General features: G+C 48.2%; 1 protein-coding gene across 5 annotated transcripts in view; it reads right to left on the bottom strand.

The window, feature by feature from the left end:
• prrc2b (proline-rich coiled-coil 2B) overlaps nt 1-17045 on the bottom strand; it is a 34479-nt gene extending 17434 nt beyond the window's left edge. For all 5 annotated transcript variants that reach the window (XM_061262290.1, XM_061262291.1, XM_061262294.1 and 2 more), the window contains exons 1-15: nt 16800-17045; nt 12444-12619; nt 11821-11998; nt 10450-10552; nt 9348-9411; nt 7499-7642; nt 5836-6140; nt 5236-5363; nt 4960-5123; nt 4297-4384; nt 3063-3228; nt 2083-2425; nt 1408-1574; nt 569-776; nt 92-311 (exon numbers count right to left, since the gene is read on the bottom strand). In XM_061262290.1, coding sequence (XP_061118274.1) covers nt 92-311; nt 569-776; nt 1408-1574; nt 2083-2425; nt 3063-3228; nt 4297-4384; nt 4960-5123; nt 5236-5363; nt 5836-6140; nt 7499-7642; nt 9348-9411; nt 10450-10552; nt 11821-11998; nt 12444-12558 — 2393 coding nt within the window. In that variant the 5' untranslated portion in view covers nt 12559-12619; nt 16800-17045. The remainder of the gene's footprint in view (nt 1-91; nt 312-568; nt 777-1407; nt 1575-2082; nt 2426-3062; nt 3229-4296; nt 4385-4959; nt 5124-5235; nt 5364-5835; nt 6141-7498; nt 7643-9347; nt 9412-10449; nt 10553-11820; nt 11999-12443; nt 12620-16799) is intronic.
• Between the last annotated feature and the right edge of the window lie 1461 nt (nt 17046-18506).

The raw sequence follows: 18506 nt of genomic DNA, 5'->3' as shown, positions 1-18506 counted from the left end.
TGAGAACTTATTTCTGGTCAAATTGGCTCAACCCCAATGACTTTGCCGATGCGTGAACAGGTCAGGACCATCGTGGTGGCCAGCCGCTTACCTTTCGTCTGAACGGCTCATCTCCTTGCTCTCGTGCTGTCTCTGGTAGGGTGGGGTGAAGCTGCGGGAGGGGGCGGGCGGGTAGCTGTCCTGGCTCCACACAGGGTATGGCTCGGTGGAAGGAGCCCGACGTTCCTGGAGCATGTTGGGATGGCAGCCCTCGTCAGAGGCGGACCCAGGACTGTTCAGGTGATCCTGCTGCATCGTGGGCTTCATAATTCCTGGAGCAAAATGACCATTTAACATACAAATAAAAGCATGGCCCATGTGTTCAATTTTGATGGAAGGTCTGTGGCTCATTTCGAGAGTGACTGCAAACTTTTGTTGCAACATTATGAGATATCACTTGAATCGCATCATTTCAGATAATCTTGGGGAACAGATATTTGTAAGGGAATTGCAAAGAGCTGGCACTCCATGTACAAGGTAGGAGCTACTTCAAAGATGACCGCAGCTCAACGGCACAGGCCGTACCCACCTGAAGAGTGGATGGGGGTGGGGTAGTAGTCGACAGGGCTGCGCCCCTGGGTCATGCGGGGGTCCATGTAAGGGGGCATCATCATCCAGCGGGGGTCGAAACCCAGCACATGAGGTGGGTAGTAGCCACGCTGGGGGTGGGCCGCAGTGGACTGGGTGGGGTTACCTGCCGGCGGCTGCTGCCAATGCGGCACCTTGTACACCTGGTCCTGGAGGGCAGAGTTCACAGATTAGCCAATCACATCAGCCCATGCATACCTACAGAACATCTCCCGGTCCCATAGCTTTCTGTCATAGTACACCGCAAGAGATGCAGGGACCAGTAGTTTTAGATTAAATGTATCAAATAAATCAGCCTTTTCAAGAAGAAAAACAATGAGCAACTGATTGAATGATCAAAGAGAACCGCAGAAATTAATATTCTATCCAATTATATGCAAGGATAAAAATGGCCAAGATCAGAACACTAGATCAGATTGTACAAAAGCCAATTATGCATAGCTGAATACTTCCAGGGTATCCATGCCAAAACCAATCCAGCCAGCAGACAGATGTGTCAACAGGCCAACGTCATTTCAGCATGACATTGAAATGAAATGAATAATGCTGATCTACCTTGAAATTCAGCATGATAATTAAGGACCAACAGATTAAAGCATTTTCATTGCAGTACAAAGACGAGCCAAAGCCTTCAGTGTTAATCTGGAAAACGTCTGCTCCTTGCAACACCGTGCACCCCACTCGCCGTGCGCCCTTTAATCCCAGTGGATTATGAGATCAGGAAATTAGCGTTGACCTCAGGGAGATGTCATGGGGGGAGGGGGGCAGGGGTGTCCTCACCTGCTGGTGCTGCTTCTGGAAGCGAGGGGGGAGAGATTTGGGGTACTTCCCGTAGTCGGGAACTGGGGACGCAGGCCCCGGACCGTCTTCCTCGCTGCGGTAGTTGCCAGAGTCGTCCTCTCTGTAGTCGTGGCCAGAGTACTGCTCCGGTGGCATCTCCGCTGGCTCTGTGGGGGGGTAGGGAAGTCTGATCACAGCCCAAAAGACGCCCCTCCAACAGCTTTCACCACAGTTACACCACATAGGTTATTCCATACACAGTGATAGTAGAATGCAAACCATCAACGGCCTCTTTAAAACAAATTCGCATCAGAAAAGGCCCAGCAAGCAAAGTGTCAAGTGGTCAAGGTGAACTCTACAACTACAGGGGATGTTTTCACTGACAAAGACTGCCTGCGGCTTGAAGTCATTCAGGATCTCTGCCAGATGCTGGCATAATAGTCCTGGCATTTCCCAGTGTTCCCGGGGCTTTTTAAAAGCATTTTAAACCCAAACAACTTTAGTACAGCCTTTCATTGCAAAAAACACTGATAGAAATGTGGTTCCCAAATTGGTTCACCACCATCCGCACTAGACACGCTCCAATTAGGTTCATTAGTGAACTGCTGTGCGCATGAAGTCATTCCAGTGACACAAGCCAGGTGGCCAGAGTGAAGCAAAGGTCCCTGTGCTCACCTTTAGTACTGTACTGCCAGCTCTCCTGGTGGAGTTTGGGGGAGTCCTTCCCTGGGGAGGGGGGCAGCTCCTTGCCGTCGGTATCCCTCGGGGCCGCCTCGGTCCGGAGCAGGGGTCTCTCGCTCTTGCCGAACTTCTCGTCCAGCTTCTTGAGCTTCTCGGCGCAGGCGGCCAGGCGCTCCTCGCGGGCACGCCGCTCCTCCTCCTCCCGCCGTCTGCGGGCGCGCTCCACGGCCTCCGAGATCTCCGGCGACACGAACTTCCCCCGGGCGGCTGGCCGCTGCTGCTGTTCGTCCTTCTCCTCCAGCGACTCGCCACGAAGGAGCCCGCCCACGCTCGCCTTCTGCCGGGGAGCAGACAAAAGCGTGCGCTCCTTACCAAATTGCCTTAAACCCCTCGCATACCCTGACACAGAATGGTCATTCAGAAACGCTCTACAGAGAAAGATAAATAAATTAGGAAAACAGCCGTGAATTCCCTAAAGGCAGGCAAATGAAGCAGGAACTGAGTTTCAGCAGAATATTTGCTGAAGCAATTCAGTCTTGAATCAAGAGTACCAAAAACTGAATCAAGCACAGCCTTGGAGCTGCCGGCCCAGGTCTTTAACCACTACACTCCCAGCCGTGGACATGGTGGGGGGGTAGGTGCCCTCAGAGCCAATGCCCAACAAGACTGAAATATGCTTTGTCTTGGCCATTACCCCTCAAAGCCTGGATATTTACCAGCGGGGTCCAATTAGAGATAGCAGCATCTACGAGGTCACACTTGGTCTCTGGACAAAAAAACATTATAAATAATCAAGCACACCAGCTTCAGGGCAGTCTTTCCCCCAACATCTCTAAACTGAGATTGAAACGGCAGCAGGTTAAGCATTTAGCCACTGGCACTAAGGTGGCAGTGGTCGAGAAGACCTGCAGGTAAAAGACTAGTCGTGTCTGAAGGCACTTTCCGGGGTTATTTTCTGAGCGTGCGGATCTCACCGGGGCCTGGGCGTGGTCCGCAGGGGTGAACCTGCCGCTGGTCTTCCTCGAGGGTTGCGGCTCCTGGTAGCGGTGGTGCCCATCGTCCTCAAGGCCGTCCGGGATGTACGCCCCCTCTCCTGAACTGAGGGAGGACTGGCGTTCCCTCTCCAGCTCCCAATCCACCCTGCCCAAAAAAGACAGGCACGGTCATTCACACGCCATCGGCGACCTATCCGTCACCAGCTACGAACGACCAGCAAAACACCGACACTAAACAACAAACTCAGTCATGAACCTAAAATCCATAACCAGCTACAATCCATCATCAGCAAAACACCGACACTAACCAACAAACTCAGTCATGAACCTAAAATCCATAACCAGCTACAATCCATCATCAGCAAAACAACGTCACTAACCAACAACCTCAGTCATGAACCTATAGAGTCCATAACCAGCTACAATCCATCCATCCATCCATTCATTATCTTAGCCCGCTTATCCTGAACAGGGTCGCAGGGGGGCTGGAGTCTATCCCAGCATACATTGGGCGAAAGGCAGGAATACACCCTGGACAGGTCGCCAGTCCATCACAGGGCACACACACCATTCACTCACACACTCATACCTATGGGCAATTTAGACTCTCCAATCAGCCTAACCAGCATGTCTTTGGACTGTGAGAGGAAACCGGAGTACCCGGAGGAAACCCATGCAGACACGGGGAAAAGATGCAAACTCCGGCCGACAGGGATTCAAACCCAGGACCTCCTTGCTGTGAGGCGGCAGTACTACCCACTGCACCATCCGTGCCGCCCAGCTACAATCGATCATGAGCAAAACACCGTCACTAACCAACAACCTCAGTCATGAACCTAAAATCCATAACCAGCTACAATCCATCATCAGCAAAACACCGACACTAACAAACAACCTCAGTCATGAACCTATAGTCTATCAGCAGCTACAATCCATTGTCGGCAAAACAGTCACAAAACAACAACCTCAGTGTCCATCAGCAGCTGCACAGGACCACCAACCGACAGTCTGTCACCAGCTTCTTTTAATCTGACAGCTACAAACCGCCAACAACCTCAGTCACCAGCTCCACACGGTCACCGACCTACAGTGTCCATCGTCGATGACCGAAAGCGTCCGATAAATTACATCACCAAAAAGCGTCTGCCAGCAGCCAATAACTGGCAATCATGCCAAAGCTGACAAAGGGAAAGGCATGGAGGGTCATACTCACCATTTCTTGTTCTTCTTGTTAGACGCGTGCTCCTCCTCGTCATCGCTGAACTTCAGTTTCTCGCTGTAGTCCACTTCCTCGTGGAGACCTGTGAAGGAACACAGCTTGTGTCAAGAGATTCAGATTGTTCTCGCCGGGAGCTGTCTGACTGTGGCAGCAACCAGCAAATCCCACTGTCTGCCAGCACAGAGGCTCATCCATCTGTTCATGTTTGTACAGGTCGTATCCTCAAATGGCCCCACAGCGGCGCAAAGATGGACATTTCGGCTCCAAGTTGCCAATAGTTTGATTTATTACAGGGGACATGATGCAGAATGGCAACCAATTCTCCGAATGTGAATTTAAATGAGAATATTTGCAAAATCATAGATAATAAATACCGAGGAAGAGGAAAACGACTCAAGGTTAAGGACATGCAATGTGCCATTTGTGAACTGAAGCACAATGCAGGGAGAGCAGGACAGACCAATACTCCAGAACAAGCAGATGAGCAATAGGTAACCACGAGGTGCACCAATACCAGGTATGCCAGGCAGAGGCAGTTTAACACACAAAAGCTAGCCATGGTTTTACAGCAAAACTGAAGTCCAGTTAACCGTGTGTCTTCCGTATGTTTGCCATGAACCGAAACGCGGGTTTAACGGGGCGGCGCTGGAGCCTCACCCGCCCAGCCGTCCTCGCAGTCGTTGTCCAGCTCGTCCAGGTCCTTCAGGTCCTCGGGGTTAATGATGGCGGGCCGAGGGGCGCGGTCGCCGGGGCGGCGGATGGGCCGGGACGAGGGCCGGGGGGGGCCGCGGGTGAAGCGGTTCTCCCGTCGCACCTCTCCGCTGCGGGGGGAGAGATCACAACCAAGAGGTCAGGAGCCCACCAGCAAACCTCTTGATTTTAGGCTCAATAACTTAAAATCACCAAGAGTTAGAGACGTGCGACGCGGCTTACTTGACGGTTTCGGGGGCGGGGAACGGTGGTCTGAAGGTGGGCCGGGCTTCAAACCGCACCGGGGCGACCACAGCAGCAGGGCCGTGGTCCTGAGACAGGGGCGAATCCCGGGTCTCTTTGGGACACATCTGCAAAAAAATCAGCCAGGTTACGGAGTGCACGCCCCCCACCCCCCCCCCAAAACGGCTATGGGAGCCTGTCTTAACCATTGACCCAATCCCAATATGAAGTGGCTCCATCAAAATGCCAAGGGGTTTTTGCTTTGGTTGAGAAAGTTAAGAATTTAGCAGTTTTAATAGGGGCTCAAAACAGTACAGCAGTCTTTTTGATTGGTTGAAAAGGCAATAGGCACTCATGGGATGGTAGTTACGCTCGAGTGGAATTTGGCACTCGGGACAGAAAGGGTTAAAACATACAACTCACACTAGCCTGAAGGGAAAAACATTCCATTTAACTACAAGCTGAATGCCAGGGAACACGAGTGGCCTGGTTTGCCCCTCTGAGGGGTGGTAGATGGCGGTGGGGTGGTCTTGGGGGTACTTACAAAAGCGGGCAGCATGTCGTGGTACACGGTGGTGGGGTGGTGCTGGGGGTACTTACGAAAGCGGGCAGCATGTCGTGGTACACCGTGGTGGGGTGGTGCTGGGGGTACTGCAGGACCGAAGGGGCGCTCCGGCGCACGGAGAGGGCGGGGCGCTGGCCGGGGTCCTTGGGCTCCACCGCGGGGGGAGGCGGGGGAGGGGCGGGGGCGACGGCAGGGGCGGGGGCGCAGGGCGGGGGCGGCGGGGCAGAAGCCTCAGGCGGGCCGGCGGCACTCTTGCCCTCAGGGTCGGAAGAGGAGAGGGCAGCGGCCGCAGGGGTGGGGTGCAGGTTCCTCCCTCCGCCCTCCCGCCAGCTCGTCACGTCTGGGGGGGGCAAAGGACAGGGGGCGTCATTACGAGCCTCAAACACACACAAACCTGAATGCCTACAGCCACCGAACCAAAAAGCAGAGCTTTTGGACGTCTGCAGCCATTGGGCCCTTGCGCAAGGCCCTTAACCCCACATTGCTCCAGGGGGATTGGCCCTGGTTTAGTCTAATTAACAGTAAGTCGCTTCGGAGAAAAGCATCAACTAAATAACTAATGTAATTTAATGTTTTTTCTCCTGGGTAATTGAACAATGTATGCTACCGATTGGCCAGACAGTCTTCACACACAACTCCCAAGTATAAGGTGCAGAGGAGGGGAAAGCAGCCGTTCTCAGCCCTCGAGGAATGAGAGTTGACCCCTGGTACAGCCAGGCCACACATCCCCGCCTACTCGAGGACCTGCCATGGTTCCCTCTGTACCTGCAATCCTGTCTCTAACCCTCTTAGCTTCCCCCCATTTTAATAAAAAGAAAAAGCACACATCAGGAGGACATTCAGCTCTCCTTACAAAGGGAAAGAAAGAAAATAAATTCTATTCGTTAAACCCACATTTCCCGTACCGAACAAAGTTCTTCGAGTCACCCTCCTACAGTCTAATTGTACCGCTGACAACCGCGAATGCTTCACGGTAGAGAGGCTCTCAGGAGGTATGCTCAGAGAAAACAATGACAGGTTCAGCTTCTTACACAAGGGGTAATCAGTACGAGACTGGTAAAACCATGGCGACCAAGCTGAATACCTGCACCTTCTCTCCGCATGATGTAATGCTCACTACTACACTCATAGCTGATATGGACACAGTTCCCAAACCGTGTCTGTGGGATGAAATTTAGAGCTTCATGCAGTGGTCCCATCCAGGTTTCTCAATATCTACCACCACCTTACCAAGAAAGGGCCGGTGTAGGTCCAGGATTTCATTTCCGCCAAGCAGCAACACACCAAATCCTACCGATCGAGGTCATTTGCAAAGACTCAACCGGTTCATTAGCGGAATCAGGCGAGGAACAAATCGGTTGGAACAAAAACCTGCACCCACACTGGCCATTTTAATTTAGATTGAGCATCCCCCGCATTTAAACCCTAATTTCACACCTGATTCTACCCATTACCAGCTCATTGAGATCTCTAGATGTTGAATGAGGTGAGCTTTGTTATGGTTGGAGTGAAAACCTACAGGATTGGCAGATCTCTAGGTAGAGGGTTGGGAATCACTGGCTCTGTGTAGAGTCGAAAACAACAGTCATCAGTACTGACCAAATGTGTGCACAAACATGTACTTCCACAACTGAACACACGTGTGGGTGAAGATTAAGCGCGCTGGGGAAGCAGTGAGTTCTGGGAAGCGGGGCTTACTCTGGGGGCGGAGGCTTGGTCCGGGCCCATACGACGGATCGAAGGCGCTTCTTTCCTTGCCCGCCTTGTCCTGTTCGCCAGCTGCCTTCAGCGTGGGAAACTCCTCGTGAGAGAAGGGCTGCAGTCGGCTTGAGACCCTTGAACCTGGAGGAGCAGGGGGAAACAGCGGTTAGAGAGCAGCGGACCTGGGTCACACACGCAACCGCTGTGGATTCATATACCCGTCTGTGCTCGACTGATTTTGCCTGGTGCAACTGAGCAAACTGGGAGAAGCAGCCTGTAGCCGAGTGGCTAAGCTGTATGACTGGGACCTGAAAGGTTGGCGGTTCAAGCCCCGGCGTGGCCACAATAAGATCAGTCCCTGTTGGGCCCCTGAGCAAGGCCCTTAACCCCACATTGCTCCAGGGGAGGACTGGCCCCTGCTTAGCCTAATCAACTGTAACTCGCTTTGGAAAAAAGCTTCCGCTAAATAAAACAGAAGGTGGGGTTTGCACTTTTTCAGAGTATTTCATAGGTTCCATTACACCAGTCAAGCTCAATCAAAACACAAAAAAAAGCATTTCAATCCAACACATTTACATATTTGACCCAGATCTGGTTGCAGGTTCAACTCTCAGGAAGGACACCATTGCACCCTTGAGCAAGGCACTTAACCTGACCTGCTTCAGCGCACATCAAACGGTATAAATGGACACTGTTGTAAAAGTTGGGGCTGCACCATATCAAATCGCAGCTATTTTTAAACGCAGTAAGAATAACTGCCGCCACAGGGAGGTTGGTCTTTTCTTTGATCGTAGCTGACGCGCTAGTAAACAACCAAGCGCAGGATGCCAAGTGGAAAGCAAAACGGCACTGATATCTACCGGGGGTTAAGGCAGCCGATCAGCAGCAAGGCCTTGCAGCTTCCACATGATTGAAAGCTAAATCGCATGACCATGACCTTGTTGCCAAATGCGAAGCAGGCCAAATTAACACCCAGTAGATAGTGATGCTCCCCCCTCCCCCTCCCCCTCCCCCTCCCCCTCCCCCTCACTACCGAATCAGGTACGATTAAAGAAGAGGGGAAAGATCAAAGATCACATGCCCCACAGCAATTGTTATTGTGACTAGACATAAAACACAATGATGAATCATGCAGCCTTAATAACACTTAGTCACACATTGTTAATCCATTGAAATGCCTAAAATGTACATTTAACTGAAGCGATTGAAGTCAAGTGGCTTGTTCGGGTAAAACGGCAGTGCCGCCACCTATGTGCCCAATTGCACATGCTGAAACCAAACTGCTTCAGTATACATCCAGCTGAATCATGGATTTGGAGTAAAAGTAGCAAATCTGTTAAAAATGCCTAAAATGTTAAAGAATCTGAAGAATAAAAGGATGAAACTGTGGGGGTGTTAGTCAATATCGTCATAGCAACAGTGAGAAATGCCAGGACTTGACCCAAACGCTTGCAGTTTCAAAGGTTCCGGCAACCCCTGCTTTTCAAGATGCGGATGATTACATTTATTAAAAATATACATCCATTTACGAGAGGATCCACAAACTTCAGAGAGGTGGTGACATTTAGCCACTCAGTGCCAGAAACACTCACTGACTGTAAACAGACCAGCGATTATGGAGGCAAGTATTCCTTTGATCCATCTCTCCCCCACACTACTGACTAGATTTTCCTTGCTGTGAATTTTAAACAAATGCGTGCAACAAAAAACATGACGTTTCAAATGAGGAAAGCATGGTCTGACATGAGCTCCGCCCAGTGTAATGTGTAAATGCAGGCAGTGTCATTCTGATTGGGCACAGGCCCTGTGGGGAGGCGGAGCTACGCGTGACAGAAAGGCCACTCACCATCTTGTTCTACTGCCTTTCCGTTTAGTTGTGCCCATTGCTTTGGTCCACCAGTACTTGTGTTCTGCAGCAGAGGGAGTCACATCAAAGAGGAATGTTATTAAAGAGAAACAGAAATACACAACAAACATTGGGGGGGAATAAATATATATATATATGTGTATGTATATATATATATGTGTATGTATATATATATGTATATATATATATATATATACATACATACATATACACACACACATATATATACACACACACACACACACGTATATATATACACAATATATTATATTACATTATATACAAATAAAATGTATATATACACACACATTATGCATTATGAACAACCGTGTTCTGCCAAAAGTGGCTTTGTTTCTCTGCAACCACCTGACCTGCTGTTTGAGAAAAGGAACCAAACCCCACATACAGACAAGCAACCCGTTACAGCAACAGCAGGGCTCCGTAACCCGCGGCAACGGCAGGTCTGGTACGGGCTCCGTAACCCGCGGCAACGGCAGGTCCGGTACGGGCTCCGTAACCCGCGGCAACGGCAGGCCTGGTACGGGCTCCATAACCCGCGGCAACGGCAGGCCTGGTACGGGCTCCGTAACCCGCGGCAACCCACCCTCTTGGGGGCTCAAACACTTGATTAAAGATTAAAGAGCGCATCAACCACTCAATAATACGACACTGCTTCAATTGCTTTTCACCTTAGACAGTACTTAATTCAAATTTTAGACTGTTGCGGTCTCGTTGGAGAATCGTGCCGTGTTTGGCAATATGCATTTGAACATTCCAAGGCAAAACAAGTTCTTATCCCCACCCCTCCACTCACGACTCATCATTGAGCTCATTGAAAGTCAGCAGTCAACCAATAGGAACAGCTCGAGCAGATGAGAAAACAACCCAGTGACATCACAACCTAGCTTGTTCCAAGACGGCTGCGACCTAGAGCTAATAGTTGAAAAAAAAAAAAAAAAAAGCTAGCAGTTTTATTTTTTTGCAAACGTGGATACGTTTCAGATTTGAAAGCAGGGCCGGATCCTGTCCCAGGTAAGGAGCGGATGAGCCAGAGCGGGATGCGCTGTACAGGCAGACTCACCTCCGGGCTCACTAGCAGAGTCGGCTTCTGAAGATTGGAGACAGATTTCTGAGAAGGCAGCGGAGGCAGCAACTCCAGCGGCTGTGCTGTGGATGCAGTAGAACTGCGGGGCGAGAGAGAGTGGGCTGGTGTCAAAAACTGTTTATTCAAATAAGATATTCAACCCAAGATCTGTACCGGTAATTCAACAGAAAAGCGAATTAAATACATTTTAATTACATTCAAAAACAGAACGGTTTAGTTGTTGACACACAAATTAATTTAACTGCTGTCAAACTGGACGTATGCCACTTAATTGTGTGCAACCACTGTTAATAATTGTATTAAATCCAACCATTTTGAGTCTACTTCTTAAGTGCAATCACTATCCAATGCTTTTCTCTTTTTCTATATATCATCTGGTGTTGGCCAGAGCTAGCTTACCTACATTTCTCAGGACTTTGATTAACCATTTCTAAAATCAAGTAGAATATTTGACTTCAAAAAAATCATTAGAAAACCGTTAAAACAAGAGCAGGCGGTTTAGCTAGCTAAGGGGGGTTGACACATGCCTGTCAGGGCAGTGGAACTGGACCCTCTCTCACTACTTTGTTCAACATAATTATATTTTTATTGTGCGTGTATACATTTTGTTATGGATAATATTTCTCAAACTGTAGAGTTTGTCCGTGGCCAGGTTGTACTAAAGAAAAGGTGAGAAAAGACAGTGGTGAGTGGTGGTTGAGTGGTGCAGACAATCCTGGCACGGCAGATTTTACATGTTAACAGGCTGTTCCCTGCGCTGAACACATCGTCCTCCAGCTTATCCTCGCTGCTGCTGCCGCCCACACACAGGTACAGCACAGCGTAGACGCTCGCTCACACACACACACACACACACAGGCTTTCAGCTCCACACACACACACAGGCTTTCAGCTCCACACACACACACACACACACACACACACACACACACACACACACACACACACACACACACACACAGCGTAGACCAACACAGGCTTTCAGCTCCCCTCCCACTCGCCGCCACACACACACACACGGCTCACGTTCTCACACAGATACAAACACACACATACAGAGGCACACACAAACACACGCATGTATATACGCAGACATGCACAGGTACTATCACCTGGTGCTCAAACCAACACAGACGCACACAGACTCAGTCACACGCAGACAGACAGAGACGCACACAGGCGGACATACAAGCGCATACATAGACGCGCGATTCAGGCGCTCGTTTCTGCCACTGAACACTGAAAGCGCTCCACATTCTGACAGAGCCTCCGAGTCCGCCCTCACACAGCGTCAGAGCCGGGGCCACAGGCAAGGCCCACCCCCTTCCCGCACGCTCTCCTCCTCACCTCTTTTGATCTGGTTGTTCCTGCTTGTTTGCCCATCCTGTTCCGTCTTTGGGCACGATAATCACATTGGGATCGTTTCCTTTGTTTTCCGACTTCAGGCTCGGAAGGTGAGCGGGGGGCGGCATGCGCCGGGCTGTGGCAACTTTGCCGAGACTCTGTAAGCCATGACGAGGAACAACTGCCAGGCAGAGAGGGGGAGAGGAGGGGGTTAAACCAGGCAGAGACAGGGTGCCAGGCAGAGAGGGGGAGAGGAGGGGGTTAAACCAGGCAGAGACAGGGTGCCAGGGAGAGAGGGGGAGAGGAGGGGGTTAAACCAGGCAGAGAGGGTGCCAGGGAGAGAGGGGGTTAAACAAGGCAGACAGGGTGCCAGGCAGAGAGGGGGAGAGGAAGGGGTTATACCAGGCAGACATGGGCTCCAGCAGGCCTTCAACTGTACCACAAATTACTGCGTTTAAAATATACAACAGGGACATTCTGTGCTTTTAAAAATGTATTTAATTATTAAATAAATCAATTTTTAAAAACCTGACAATATTGTTTAACATACTATTAATGAACACACACACCACACACAGCAAATGTGCGCACACAAACAGCAAAAGTAATTGTTGAGCAAAGCTCACCTGTAGTTTTCTGAGTTTCTATTGACTTTCCCTTGTACTTATCAAACAGGCTGAGCGAGGAATACTTGCTTTTCCCATCCTTGGACTTGGAAATTTGCCCTAAACGATCGGACATTGCGATGAAATGTCATCGAGTATGGAAATGTTTCTTTGCTCCACTGCCTATGTGTCTGTTTCTGTGGAGAGGAAGAGAAGAGGAAGAGCATTTTAGAAACTAAAATGGGACAAAAGGTGCTAGTAAACAAAACAAGAACACAAAAGGGTTAATGCGATTAATACACGGTAGAATTCGTACAATAAAAGAATACCTGGCAATAATACGCAACAACATTTAAGGAACGTTTATATAATCAGCTCTGGGAAGACGACATATCTAACCAACAATCGGCATTTTAAAATTTTCATAAAACAGCTTAAATTTTATTCGTTCAAACCTAGGGAGTTCAGTGCCCAGTGCAACAAAGGCATGTCAACAGGAAAAAATGAGACCTTCAGGACTTAAAAAACGAACCCAGCTTGGGGCAACAACTGCCACAACCTTATAACTTAAAAGCTAAGAAGGAGTTTTTCCTGATGGACTCCCGGGATAATATCGCCAACAAGGGATGAGGGGTCACCAAGTTTCTGCAGACTTCTGCAAGGCCTTTAAAAATATCACATTCCACCAAAAGTAAACCTTGCACAGAAAGCTGCCAATTCATAAAAAAAACAAAATGTTTAATTATGCAGCAGTGAGGAGCTGCGCTTAGCAACCTGTGTCGACAGGCTTTTCTGAGCCAAATCCCCCCCCCACCCCCAACATATCTATCAAATTTCATCTCCTTCATAAAAGGCATTACAGAGGATTACAGCCCAGAGAAATTACACCACAGCAACGCATCGGTAAGAACAACCTTTTAGCCACAACGAGGATAAATTCCACAAGTACATTCTGTGATGAAGCAAAGTCAAAATCACCCAGAGCTTTACCCACCAGGAGCGGAAAAGGGGAGAGAGGGAGAGAAAAGCTCTATGTACAACAACTATCCCCCTGCAGCTGAAAAACGGCACCGTTACCAGTGGCCTGGGCGGCTAAGGGGTTTACAGCCCGCTGAGAGCGGCCAGGAAACGGCCGGCCCTCAGGGGGGTACGGGGGCGTGGGGCCCGAGGTTTACGGCCCCAATAAGAGGGCCAGCCGTCGCCCCGTCCCGACTGCTGCACCTGGGGGACGACCGGTCCCGTCGCGGAGAGTGGGGGACGTGGATCAGCCGAATAAAAGCCAACCCAGAACCCCCTCCCCCCTCCCCCCGTCCAGAGGCTGCCAGGAGTGGAGAGATCCCCCCCTCTTTGGGCTGCTTCACAGGAAGTACTGCATGTTCCTGCCACAGTTAATAAGTAAATAACCGTCTTTTTCTGGCAACCCAAGCAGTTTACTCATTAACATGTTTTAAAATAGGCTCACTTTGGGTCTCCACACACAGTATGTATCCTTCTGGACAAAATCTGAGGGACAGCCCCTGTGTGACAGAATATTAATATTAGGGGCAAGGCTGAAAGCATGCATTGCCCACTTGGTTGAACCACAGAATTTTATCCTGCGAGATGCATTCCTGGACACATGAACTTCTACATTTAAATGGGGGAAAGCTCACTCGAATGAGCGCTCTTTATTTTGTACCGAAGACAAAAATCGAATGAAAGATCTGTTCACTGACAGAAATATTCCTCATGAGTTGGTTTTAAACTGCTCTTAAAAGGCTAGGTCAATCTACTGTATACATGCACATGCGTGTGTGCCTGCATAAACACTGCTAATGAAAAACATGTATTGTGCGCCCCAGCCAAGCCAAATAAAAAATTAAATAAATAAAAAAAACTTTGTTGGCTCATTGCAATACAAGAGACTAAATCCATAACAAATAAACCTGCATATACCATTTATGTGCTCACAACCCGTTTAATTATAAGGCCAGACCACAGTGGGGAGACTGGACAATTTTTAAGACGGTATGTACATGCATGTGTCAATCAAGAGATGAAGTGCCCTGCAATTAGTGCGAAGACGCGGAGCCTTTCACGGAAACATTCACACAAAACAAAACTTCCAATGTCTGCACATCTCTGGAACAAACCGGGGGGGGGGGGCATTTTCCAAAATGGAGATCGAATATGTTCAACGGAACATACTGGTCAACATATTCCAACATGGAGACGTCTACATCTCCCATGCTAGAGACGTTTCTGAAAAATACTGAAAAAGAATGCCAGTTAAAAATGTCAGCGTTGACCGCTTTATTCCACCGTAGCTCACCTTGGTTGCCCTGGCCAACCATAGGCATACGAATCAGAATATTTTGTGGCCATTTTTTCAGCCATTTTTATTCCATAGGCAACAGTTGTGCCTTTGTACACCTGAAGCACGTCAAAAGAAAGGATTTATAACGTTTAAAAATAGGGAGCACGATACCAATTAAGGAACTGGCTAGCGATTTTTACGAATTAACTTAGCTAACGCTAGCTATTAGAGAAAGCAATACTGGGAGTACTTAACTAAACAGCTAAAGATCAGGGAACAAATGCTAATCCTTGCGCTCACATTCGGTCTAGGGTGATATACGGGACAATGCGTTCCCCCCTTGGGAATGAAACGGGTTAGCTAATCGCCTGAACACTGACAATTCATCTGAGGATAAGGGTGTTAGCCAGCGAGCTAACATAGCTAACAGGAGCTCCGATCCTGAAATGCTCCGCGTTGCGCTTGCGACCGGACACCTAACGTTAGATCTTCACGTCCATTTTGTCGTTCCCAAAGACAGGATACATCCAGCTCCCTGGCGACTGAGTTAAGCAAAACACTGTGTAGCAACGGAACACGAAGAGGCTTTAAAAAAACAGTCTCTATGCAGGCACTAGCAAACCGTGAACAGATATGCCAGATATAACTTGGGTAACCATGGCTAGCTAATGTTACGCTATTTCAATGTACGGATGCACTGTCCTTCATCACATCCATATTTCTCATAATGGCTAAATTAATAACAATGTAAGCACCCAGTCTCTCCACATTCTGACATTGAACAACAAATGAATTACGCCATTTTAAGCCAATTTAGTCTCCTACTAGCCGTTTAGCGATCTCGACCTTGCAAAACATATTTCAGCAAGCTCACTGGCTAGCTGGCCAATTTATCGGCTTAGAGCTAGCTAACGTTATGCGGGTTGACGTTATTGCTAGTTAGCTTAGAATCTCTGGCTAGCCGAGACGAAATTCAGATCAAAATGGCACAGCTTAGCTAACGTTAGCCAACTGGTCAAAAATCAAAGCCCAGAAAACTGATGATGGCTAGCCAACTTAGCTCTTCGCCTCCAAGGGAAATGCACCACCTAACAAGCTATTAACCACTATTCTTCGTTTTTTTATATTGGAGTGCACATTTGTTTGTTAACGCAAGGTTACTCAAGACTTAGCCAACGTTATGTAAATGTGCTCATAATGGCAGCTCTGACTAGCTAACTAGCCAGCAACTATTGACCAGGCTACGTTAGCCGTACACCAAGGCCCTCATTAAAAAGGCAATTGTCGTTGGCATCATTATCAGCCCACTTTTCTAAGCTCCATTCCTTGCAATTGCGGCTCGATTTGGACTGTGCTAGCCTACATAGAGCTAGCTGCAGTACAATATCGGGAAAACGCATAAATTCAACTAGATGCCATATACGCAGACTGCAAAGCTAGCCTTAGCCTGGCCAAAGCAACGGAAAAGCCCACAGCCATTCGCCGTGTTTAAGGACGAAATACAGATGCTCGGCTAGCCAGCGACCCGAAACGCACATCCAGTTTAGCTTAGCTTAGTTTAGCCATTTCACAGCAAAACAGTTGCGATTTCGCAACCGCATATCCAGCTAATCAGCTAGCATATCAGCTATCAACAAAATATGAATCGTAACACAGGATATGAATCTAAGCTTTACGGGTTGAGACGACTTATAAAATACTTTACAACGAAGACTCAGTTGTTGCCTGATGCCCGGAAACCTTATTTTCGCAAAACAAAACCGAAGATTGGAAGCTAGCTAGCAGAGACTAGATTAGAATAGTAAAGTTCGGAGCCTAACCGCAAGACGCAAACATGTAGTCAAGATCACATTACTAAATAAACACTTGCCTATGAGAAAACTGTATAAACTGTGCAATTATGTCCAAAGCCTGCCGTTTTTTCCGTAAAAGTGCGAAGCGCGGAAGAGAGGAGACGGCTAGCTGTGCTGATTAAAAATGGCTGCTGCCAAGAACAAAGCAACAATGAAACTGGTGAGACGAGGCTCCATTAAACCCCGAAAAACCGTCCACATCAACACCGTTATAGAGCCACAACTCACCGGTCTCACGGAAAAATGCTGGATCTGGTCAAATATAACGACGCTTTCCCAGTACACAGGATCACTTTAAAGGATGGATGGAGATTGTTCTCCGTTTCGTTCCGTGTTTATTCTCTCTACGCTCCCTGCAATACTTGGACGACTTGTGTTTTTAAAGGACCTGACCGGCCTTGGGAATCCCTGCTATGGTCTGTGGTGTCGCTGTCTCCTGCTACACCACTGCGTATGAAAGAAACAGCGCCCCCAAATACTGGTGTTTACGGCTCCAAAGCTCACTTCCGTGTGAAAAAAATCAAATACGCATTGCACTGTGAAATATAATATGTATATCATTTTGCATATATAGGCAAGTATATTTTTGTAGTAGACATTTCCTAACCATGCTATGTTCTAGGAAAATGCACACTTGGAACTGGTTAAACTGAAAATAAAAGACATTCGAAAGTGTAATTATATTCTTCCCCCAGGAAAAGATGACTGTGTCCATATCCTCCCGAGACCCTGCAGAAAAAAAGTTAAAAGTATTTTTTTGACGTATACAAGTGTCTTGGATGAGAAACACATTGCGGTGCAAATATTTTCAAAAATATTTTGTGGTAAATGATAAATGGACTGCATCTATATAGCACTTTTACCAGCAAGTCAGGACTGCACAAAGCACTTCACAAACAATGGCAATTAATTCACTCATTCAGTCACGCACACACACACGCACACAGACACACACACACGCACGCACACACACACACACACACACACACGCACACACACACACACACACTAATGACGAAAAGTTGCCATGCAAGGCGCCAAACGGCTTGTCGGGAGAAATTAGGAGTTAGGTGTCTTGCACAGGGACACTAAGACACACCCAAGCTGGGGGATTGAACTGGCAACTCTCCGACTGCCAGACAACCACTCTTACCCCTGTTTATATCTACACAGAACAACAGGTTTCAGCATGATGGAATACATGGTTCTTGAAATTGAAACCTTGTGTGAAAAGACTTTGGACAAAAAGGAATAGCTGGGAAAGTGTCTGTCAGTGTCATATTAAAAATTGTACATAGTTCAGTCAGCAAAGTAAGTGGTAATTTATTTGTCCATCATATATACATTTTAGCCGCATTCAGATTATCAGCGCATGTTACATTTCGAGAGGTTATGAAGATTGAGTTTCCTGCTGTGAAACTCAGGTCCTGGAGGGCCACTGTTGTGTCTGCAGATACTTGTGGTCGCCTTTCCATCAGCGGCCAATTAGAGCCTTGAGGATAAAGTGTGCAGATTCTTCAGCCAATCAATGACCTGCATGAACCTCTTGCGGTGAAACACAAGCCGGCAGAAAGGGCAGCACTCGGGGGTTGAATTCTGACAGGTCCAGTGTAAAATGAAAGGGAAACCGATAGCCTGGAATCTGTGGAAAAATGCAATGTCTGTGCCAAGGAAGGAGGGGAAAGAACAGGGCAAAAAAACAAAAAAAACATGTGGAACAAGTTTAAGAAGCAAAGACCAAAGTCTTAGAAAACAGTCTCTTGCATATTGGTGGGCAAAAGGTTATTTCCTTTCATTGAGTGCACACAAAACTTTCAAAGACAAACACCCGCAAAGCGGGAGCGAACAAGATGCTTCACAGTAGCAGGTCTGTGGTTGTCTGGTCCCTGAGACTGACTGTGCCATGCAAGTATCTGACTTACTCTGAATACCTAA

Source organism: Conger conger, chromosome 12 (assembly GCF_963514075.1).
Source record: "Conger conger chromosome 12, fConCon1.1, whole genome shotgun sequence".
Lineage (NCBI taxonomy): Eukaryota > Metazoa > Chordata > Actinopteri > Anguilliformes > Congridae > Conger > Conger conger.
The sequence above is the reverse complement of the archived record's forward strand: the minus strand, read 5'-3'. Positions and strand labels throughout refer to the sequence as shown.